The 9,959-nt window shown below is 43.9% G+C and overlaps 1 protein-coding gene and 1 long non-coding RNA gene across 2 annotated transcripts; one reads left to right on the top strand and one right to left on the bottom strand.

Annotated features, from left to right (window-relative positions):
• Positions 1-1,076: 1,076 nt before the first annotated feature.
• LOC123318283 (calcium/calmodulin-dependent protein kinase type II subunit alpha-like) lies at positions 1,077-3,213 on the top strand. Its single transcript, XM_044904902.1, has 3 exons — positions 1,077-1,728; positions 1,826-1,935; positions 2,047-3,213. Exons 1-3 carry the CDS (start codon positions 1,077-1,079, stop codon positions 2,827-2,829), a joined length of 1,545 nt encoding a protein of 514 aa, XP_044760837.1. The 3' UTR covers positions 2,830-3,213.
• Positions 3,214-5,725: 2,512 nt separating this feature from the next.
• Positions 5,726-6,766, bottom strand: LOC123318501. Its single transcript, XR_006538306.1, has 2 exons — positions 6,220-6,766; positions 5,726-6,157 (listed from the first exon to the last, which is right to left on the bottom strand). It is a non-coding gene; the product is annotated as an uncharacterized LOC123318501 (long non-coding RNA).
• Positions 6,767-9,959: the final 3,193 nt, after the last annotated feature.

Raw genomic sequence — 9,959 nt, 5'->3', positions numbered from 1 at the left:
CGTGCATTCGAGCAGCAAGCTCACCATTACAACCTCCGTCGAAGAGAAGTTCGTTTTTATGTCGGTGATAGAGTTCTGCGCCGTGCTAATCCGCTGTCGTCCGCCGTTGATAGCTTTGCAGCCAAGTTAGCTCCGAAGTTCTCTGGTCCGTATACCGTTGTGAAAGTGATTTCACCCATTGTTTATGACCTGAAAGATGACAGTGGTAAGAAAATCACCAATATTCATGTAAAGGATTTAAAACCGTATCACCCGTCAGATTGTTAGTGAGTATACCGTAAATAACCGTTTAGAAAATTTACCGAACTCACCATTTGGTTCCGGTCTCATTCGAGGGGTTCCCCGTTTCGTCCGCCAGAGCCCTCCGGCCGTCGGTGGGTGTTGACCGTACTGAACTTAAAATCAGTTTCAGATGTCCGATTTGCAGACAACCGTATCCGGGACGTGCTGGCGTTGTGGCCTCCCCGGATCGCTCTGGCTGACTAGGGGACCGTCGACTCGAAGCTGTTACCGTTGTGGCCTGTGGGACACACTGGAGGTTTGTGACTGCATCGAGGGTAGGGAAGATACCCCGTGGCCACGTCGGATGCTGACGAGCGAAGAGCTTGCTCTTCGAGCATGCCCGAGATGCTCCACCGATTCGCAGCACCTCCACTTGGTAAACTAGTTAAATAACCGTTTTACCTTTCCTTCCCTCGACAGGTACCATTTTCCCCGTACTCCGTCCTACTCCAAGTGTGTAGTCCGTGGCCCCATGCCGGGTTGTGAATCCGTACCGTCCGTCCGTCAGTACATCACAAGTTGTCCGGCCCCTAGAGAAAAAAAAATATATAATAATCAAGTTTTTTTTTCTTAACGAAGATGCGGCATCCGGACCAGCCAGAACCGTGTTCTCTCCGAATATTTGAACTAATACTGATTACCGTTACAGGATGGAGAAATACTGCATAGAGGCCATTCTGGGGGAAGGCGGCTTTGGCCGCGTTTTCAGTGCCAGGGAACGTGGTCAGGAGGGCCAACGCCGTGCCATCAAAGAGGTCCACCTGGATCCCCTAGCCGCCAGGGAGGCAGAATTCATGGGCCTCTTTGACCACTGCAACATAATACCGCTCATCGAGACGTTGGTGGAGCCCCCTCACTTATACCTGGTCTTGCCGTTATGTGAGGAGGATTTGGGGACCTTCCTCGTCCGCAAGGGTCCGAGGAGGGGCCCCTCATCCTTCTTCCGGGTGGTCCGCCAGATCGCCGTGGGCCTCGCCGAATGCCACCGGCACGGCGTGGTCCACCGCGATCTGAAACCCGGTAACGTGCTAAGACGGGGGGCTCGGTTCATGCTAGCTGACTTCGGAGTGGCCGAGCAAATTACACCGTGCCGACCACTCCTGACAGAGTTGGCTGGCACTCCAGTGTACTGGAGCCCGGAACAACACCGCCGGGAACCGTACAACACCGCGGTGGATCTATGGGCCTTAGGGCTCGTGGCCATGGACGTGGCCACGGGCCGGCCCTGCCGAATCGACGGACAGGCTACGGAGCACTGGGCCTCCTCCCCAGGCGAAGAACGCCAGAGGGAGTTGGCCCAGCTGCACCCGTCCGTGGTCTGGTTCGTCGAAGGGCTGTTGATGGACGAGCCGTCCCTCCGCCGCTCCGCCGACCAGTGGGAGTGGCCGGCCGTCCATCTGTCCACCGTGGTGGACCTGGAGACAACCCCAGCACCACCGTCCGATGGTCCGTGGGTCGTCCGCCTGCCACCGGACCTGGCACACCGATTGGATACCGCACCGCAACCCCCAGAATGGACCCGGAGCCTAAAGCGGAAAGTGAGGGCGCTCCTGCCGGGAAGCAGGGGCGGTCCGCGAGCCCGACACCGCTTTAGGTTCCCGTCCGGCTCCGTCCGCCGAATCTGGGTGCCGCCAGAAACGGACCAGACAAGAGGTACTCCGTCTCTCTGTCTTAGGATAGAGAGAAGTCAGAAAAAAAAAAAAATAAATATACACTAACGATCATGCAGAAATAGTACCTCACTCACCTGTCTTTTTCTAGCAGGAACCGACCGTTGAGGCCACGACTTGTCCTCCATCCGACACCATGGCTGACGACAACATGGAGGTGGAGATCCTGGAACGCCTCGATAAGGAGCTGGGATTTGTGGACCCCGAGGAGGTGGACATACCCGAGGATCCACCCAGACCGGTCCCCTTACCGTTGGGAGCAGCGAAGGCATTCCTCCGCCCGACGCCGAATATCGCCGCCGGTTGCTCCACAACACCGTCCCCAGCGCTCGGACCGGCGAGACTACCAGGGACAACACCGCCCAGGGAGAAGGTCCCATCCAGCACCGTTGAATCCTGGGGAAAAACCGGAGTCAGTAAAAGGTACCTGGAGACGAAAGCAAGGATACGGAAGGGAACACAAACACAAGAACAACAAACTGACAGAGACGAGTACCTACCCCCAAACACCAGAACCGTTGGGACTATGGGCCCCCAGGTATACGTGGAGCTCCGCCCGGGGTTGTGTTGGAGGTGCGGCCAGGGGGAACACACCAGAGCCACCTGTAGCAGGACCCCCACCCTGTTCTGCAGCCGCTGTGGTCTGTTGGGCACCCTCTCCCGGGATTGTCCATGTGGAGGTGCGAAGAAAGATCCAACACCGTCTCCTACCGGTCCAGGAAACAAGAAGCTCCGTACCGCTCCAATTCCGAAGAAGGAACCACTTCCCCGGAAGACCGCTCCAGGTCCAAAGAAGGAACCGCTCCCCCGGAAGACGACCCAGGCCTGTCCGAGGTGCCACTATGTGGCCAAAACCTACAACAAGAAGTCCCGTTAATGACCGTAATCAAAATGAACCGTACCGTTATATTGTACTGATTACCGATAATAAATGAGATACATCCGTTCTGTCCGTCTCTATTTCACTCCTCTATTACCGTTAAAAATATTCATCACCGAAAATAGGTAAATAATGGGGTACTACCGTTGCTTTCACTGAATAAGGGCTCAGGTGAGTGAAATAGAGCCTTATACTTGTATCTCCTTATTAACTGCCAGAATGTACATACCTAGATTTCCGCGATTCCACCATAACCGATAAATCTAACCTGGTCTGCCAGTGTTGGAAGATTCTGTTCCGTACAGTTTTTGTTTGTTCTGTGCAGCTTTATTGCCATCAAACAGGACCGTCTGACTGTCATCCAGTGGGTAAGTGGTATCCCACACACCTACAACAGAAAATTCCGTTAATTCAATGGAAAAACAGGAACCGTTACAGTTAATTCAATTTTTCTGTATTAATTGTGGGTCCGATAATAACAAGTGAGATATACCCGTCCTGTCTGTCTCTATTTCACCCCTGTGGCACTGTTGAATACAATAACCGAATAGAAAATAGCAATGGAAGGCTGACACCGCTTACACCGATATTACAAACTGGCCTGAACGGTAAGTGAAATAGAACAGTATATTTGTATCTCCTTAGTAAAATTACCGACCGTACTTACCGTTTCTTCCGAAATTCCACCGAACACCCTGTTATCCCTCTGCTCCAGGATATCAGTATGCTAAATGCTTTTTCTCTCATTTTTATGCAACCTCCAACTGCTGCTGACTCCAACACCCTCGGAGAAGCTCACCACCGTCACAGGGGGAGTCAACGACGCTGTCCAGTATTCCAAACTACCCTGGTTGGACGATATTAGTAACTGTTAACCCCCATGACATGTGCCCGGAGCCGGCTTTGCGAAGTCCACCCTAAAATGGTTCAGAAATAACACAACGAATGACAAATCGAAATGGTACTCACTTTGAAGATTCCGTCCTGCACTGTTTCCACTATTTTCCGGCATTTCCTTCACCGATGGAAATGGAAATCGAAGTGTGGAACCACCCGGCGAAGTTTGACAATTCAACTTTGGAGGTTAGCTGATAGAACATAGAGCTTCGACAGCACCATCGAAGCGGACATACGTCAACGCGGACCATAGAGTGGGAGCATTAGCCAAGTATACGCCACCTGGAGTAGATTAGGTGAACTTGTTTATTGTAAATCCGATCTCAATCGTCTTGCCGTGAATAGTCAAACCGTTAACCGGACTTAGTAGATTTCACCGTGAAAAATTTAATCCCCTATTTCATCGTGGATTCAATTTTTCAACCGGAGACGAGGGGATGTAATGAGAAAATGGGTTTTCCAACCTATTCCCTCATTTTAGAATAATTATTTTAGTTTTCCTTTTTTAAATAATTTTGTTTCGAATTAGTTTCCGAGAAATCTTTTCGAATTTCCAATTCAGGATTCCGACATCGTTCGGAATTGTAAACATACCGCACCGTTTTTATTCCGTTTTTATTTCCTAAAAACGATGTCGCACCGTATAAAACATCCTGAATTGGAAGATAACCGAGTTTTTTTTGTTCGCTAGCACAGATAAGTCGAAATTAAGACGTTTTCATCGACGCAAAATTACCGAATTTCGACTGTCGGGCACATCTGATTTCCGCACCCCCCCTGTGGGTATAAAATCAGATGTTCCCCCGCAGGCCACTTCACTTAAGATTAACTTGCGAATTATTTTCAGTGTGTTCAATTGCTAGATTCGAATTACGCTTAACCGCTTTACCTTCCGCCGCCGAGTTTCACTAGAAGATTTCTTTTTTTTTTGAGTTTTGGGTCTCACCGTTCCGAATACAAATTTTCTTTTAGTTTTTTTTTTCTCATTGGGTGATTTTTTTTTGAAATTCGGGAGTGCAAGTGGCCAAGCCAAAGGTAAGACTACACGCCGTTATATTTTTTTTAATATTGGAACTTCAGTTTTTCCGTCTCTCCTACCCGAGTCTGAGTTCCACCCCTACTGTCATTAAAGTACCCTGCAGGTGCGGACGCCCAGGGGGTACCGAGGACACTTTGGGGTGGCTCACCCTTTCCCGAAATTTCCCGTCTTATCTAATTCACCCCTACTGTCATTAAAGTACCCTGCAGGTGCGGACGCCCAGGGGGTACCGAAGACACTTTGGGGTGACGTACCCGTATTTCTGTGCTGTCTTTTATCCCCTAACCTGGCTGAAGTCCAATATCTGTCCGTCAAGTGTACGTCTCAGGTTCTGGCTGGCGAACAACTCCGTTAACCCCCGTATACCGTTGAGATCGGATCCAATGTTATTCCGTTAGTTTTTGCCCTGTAATTCTCACCGATTTCGAGTCACTGAATTTTGTAATAGTGCTAGTTGTGTTCCCCTTTTTCGAATCGACAAATAAAAGTTGTAAACGTTGATTCTGCCTATCATTGTGCGTCGCTAACACCCTAGACACAAAGGAATCCTGTCTCCGGCTAGTAGCTGCCAGGGTAGGTTTGCTATTCTCCCTTAAAGAATAGCTGGCGCTCGAGTCCACCGAGGAAAACCCCGTTACAGCCTTATAATGGAGATTCCATGCATTCAGTTCATCTGAAGTTCTTTCTCTACGATGAAACAAAAAACTAACCTGAAATGAGAATAACTGGACAAAAGTCTATAAAAGTAGAATTTTAACGCAAAAAACACACCCTGCCATTGTATTCCAATAATCATTATATCATTCCACTCCAATAAGTTAGTCGAAAACATTTTTCCTTCCATCTGGAATGATTAAATACAATAATCCTCGTACAATAATCAAAAAGCTTAAAAATTGGCCAAAATCTGTTATATGGAATGGGAAAGAAGCCTAATTATAAAAATTTCAAGCATTATAACGTTTAATTCTGTTTATTTTGAACAAAAACCTACACGGTCCCTCTCTCTACGATAATAGCAAAAATCTTACCCTAAATGGTAGAACTTGACAAATGTCTATAAATATAGAATTTTAACGCAAAAACTCACTCATAGATTGTGTTTCAATAATCATTATATCATTCCAACTGAATAACTTATCTCAAAACATATTTTTCCATAAATCAAGCCTAAGAAAATCATCTCCGTACACTACCCAATTGCTTGAAAGTTGTCAGAAATCTGCTGTGGTCAGTTGAAAACAATCGAAATAGATCATTTGCTTCACATAAAAACTCTCCTGAACGAACTGCTCAAGAAACTTACTCTGAAGAACATTTTTTTTTACCAAATAACACCGTCCGAGAGATGATATTATACATTTCTTGATCTGATAAATTTATATATGCCTGAAAATAAATTTCAATTATAAAATATAGAATCTCCTGGTCGATTTTCTGTGCAGACTCACCCCCAAGAACCGTTTGTTATCTAGAAATTCTTATGTTCATACACCAAGATCAAGGATGTTTCTCATTCTGTGAGTTTGCATGTAATTTAATCTGAAGTACATTCTGTAACCTTGACTCATGGATCATATACTTCAAATAGAAACTCTTCTGAACCAATTGCTTAGAAGCTCACCCCTGAAGAAGCTTTTTTTATTTAAATTGAGACTTTCCGATAGATGATATTTGACATTTATGAATTTCATACATTTCTTGATATAATGAATTTATATGTGCCTGAAAAATAAGTATTATTAGTGACAAAATAAACAATCTGTTAATACATCCGATTTTGATACAGATTCACGTCCGAGAACTGTTTTTCATATCTGGAAATTCAATATTAACCTAACTTTCCGATTATGGGAAAAAATTCAATTGTGATGTGAGCTTCGAAGTGCCATCGTACAGAGAGAAATGTAGTAAATATATCCTATGATATATCCTTTAATTTCAATAATAATTGAATAAACCTTAAAAATTTGCATCAATTTTTTCACGGTCTGTCAACAGTAACACTATTATCGTAGAGAGAGGGACCCTGTAGGTTTTTGTTCAAAATACACAGAATTAAACGTTATAATGCTTGAAATTTTTATAATTAGGCTCCTTTCCCATTCCATATAACAGATTTTGGCCAATTGTTAAGCTTTTTGATTATTGTACGAGGATCATTGTATTTAATCATTCCAGATGGAAGGAAAAATGTTTTCGAATAACTTATTTGAGTGGAATGATATAATTATTATTGGAATACAATGGCAGGGTGTGTTTTTTGCGTTAAAATTCTACTTTTATAGACTTTTGGCCAGTTATTCTCATTTCAGATTAGTGTTTTGTTTCATCGTAGAGAAAAAACTTTGTAAGTTTCTATTCAAGATGAACTGAATGCATGGAATCTCCGTTATAAGGCTTCTGTACAACTGAATATAACTGATTTTCGCCAATTTTTGAGCAGTGTATGAGATTATTTGTTTTCTTTCGTGAAATTTGCGACAATGCCTGTAGATAGTTTTCGAAATTGATCCAACAGTTTTCGAGGAATTGATATCACACTTTGCCGAATTGACCACTGGAATCTCAATCCCTATCTGAACTATCGACCTGAAATTCAACATGTGCATCTCAATCCGAAAACTATGAGCAGTTTCAAGATTTGGTTCGAATTGATCCAATAGTTCTTTAGGAATTGAAATGATATTTTGTCGACTCGACTTCTGAAATCTCCATTCCATTTAGAACTATCGATCTGAAATTCAACATGTGCATCTCATTTCGAAAACTATGTGCAGTTTCACGATTTGGGTCGAATTGGTTCAAGAGTTTTTGAGGAATTGATATCACACTTTGCCGAATAGACCACTGAAATCTCAATTCCTATCAGAACTATCGAACTGAAATTCAACATATGCATCTCATTTCGAAAACTATGTTCAGTTTCAAGATTTGGTTCGAATTGATCCAACAGTTTTCGAGGAATTGATATCACAATTTGCCGAATAGACCACTAGAATCTCAATTCCTATCTGCACTATCGAACTGAAATTCAACATGTGCATCTCAATTCGAAAACTATGTGCAGTTTCAAGATTTGGTTCGAATTGATCCAACAGTTTTCGAGGAATTGATATCACACTTTGCCGAATTGACCACTGAAATCTCAATTCCTATCTGAACTATCGAACTGAAATTCAACATATGTATCTCAATTCGAAAACGTCTGGGGCGCTACTTTTGTATGCGTGCCATCTATGGCATCACGATACAATATGTCGACGAAGAAGGTTGTGCCGAGCGAGTCTCTCCAATCAGTAATTCCTGAATGTGCTGTTTGTAAACGAACGATAGTCAGGAGTATCATAAAGTGCAATGTTTGCCTTAAATCATACCATCCTGGTTGTGCCAGTAAAATAGGGAAGTGCTGTGACTGTGATTTCCTATCCGCCATAGATTGTAACACGGGTAATGTGTCTCCAGTACCCGAGTTTTCCGACAAGAATTATCTATCTAGTGAATCTACGCAACAAGATCTTTTCATTAAAATAATCAAAGAGTTAGAAGCAAAAAATTCTTTGCTGATGGAGAATAACTCTCTATTAAGATTCAAGGTTTCAACACTCGAAGGAGAAATCGAGAAAAAGAATGTCGAGATTGATAAACTAAGAAAAAAGACTAATAACACAAACATAAACAAATGTGCCAGTGAATCATCATCGTTTAGAATCTCTGAGGCGCCGGGCGGTGATCCCCGCTCGGGTACTGTAACGCGTGCTTCTGGCGATTCGCGATCGAATAATATACGAGTCCCGCATTTACATGTTGCGGATGCTGAAACTTCTGCTCCTGCACAAACAGTGACGGAGGTTATTCAAACTCAGGTTTCCCTTGGATCGCAGGCTGACAACACTCTAGCCGCTAAAGAAAATGATGGGGATACATGGAATATTGTTTCTCGTAAGAAACCTCGAAAACGTGTCAGAGCTCTAGTTGTTGGAAGTTCGGAAAGTACATCCGTTGTGGGCATTAGTAGGTCCAGTATATTCCATGTTTCTAATTTAAAACCAGAGACAACAGAAAAAGATTTACAGGAATTTTTGAATCAAAAATTTTCTACCGTACAGTGTGAGAAGCTCACCTCGAAATACCCCGACAGCTACTCATCGTTTAAGGTGCTTATTCCAAGCTCTGAACATGAAAAAGCCCTAAATAGTTCTAATTGGCCAAACAACGCCAAAATTAATTATTTTTTCCATCCCAAAAGGGTGATACGTCCGGCGGAATAGATTTTGCTGAGTTTGAGGTGTTTAGACTTCTGCAGCTGAATACCCAGTGCGTATCTAATAAACTAGAAGGCCTGGAATTGCTTTTCGCTGAATATTGTCCTGATGTTGTGAGTGTTGTGGAGCACTGGTGCAGTCCCGAAAATGTCAGTACAATGACTATACCTGGGTATATTCTAGCTGAATACTACTGTCGCCCCTGTAGAGCCCACGGGGGATCGATGATCTATGTGAAAACCGGTATTAAAACAAAAACTTTGCATGTGTCGAATTTTTCAGACGAGATGAATTGCGAGATGTGCGGAATTATTATGACGGCCAACGATATCCGTCTAGGCATTATAAGTGTTTACCGGCCCTGTTCCGGTGTGTTTGAGGTCTTCATCAATAGATTGTCAGACGCCCTGAACTATTGCTTGAATTTGGTTGACCTTATCTTTGTGTGTGGTGACCTGAACGTGGACTTTCTCAAAACTGAAGGTGCTAACCGTAAGCTATTTGTTGATTTACTTGATTGTTTCGATTTAAAAGTTTCGTTACGGGATCCCACGAGGGTATTCACGGACAGAACTGGCCATACATCCACCTCAAAGGTGGACTATGTCTTGACTAATGCTGATTTATCTGGCTCTAGTGTGAAAGTTTTTGAACCTCTCTTGAGTGACCACCGTGCTATTTTAGTTGAATACAATAATATATTTCCTGAATATATACAGGATGGTCTAAAAATTGTAAGAAATTTGTGTCAAAGAAACCTCGACAATTTTGTTTTTAATATCGCAATTAATGACTTTATTGGTGTTTATGACAGTACTGACGTCAATGGATGTTTTCAAGCACTCGTTGATACTATAAAGAGTACGTTTGAGACATGTTGCCCATCGGTGAGGCTGGCTAACAGGAAGCGAAGGGTGAATATGTGG

Source organism: Coccinella septempunctata, chromosome 8 (assembly GCF_907165205.1).
Source record: "Coccinella septempunctata chromosome 8, icCocSept1.1, whole genome shotgun sequence".
Classification (NCBI taxonomy): Eukaryota; Metazoa; Arthropoda; class Insecta; order Coleoptera; family Coccinellidae; genus Coccinella; species Coccinella septempunctata.
The sequence above is the reverse complement of the archived record's forward strand: the minus strand, read 5'-3'. Positions and strand labels throughout refer to the sequence as shown.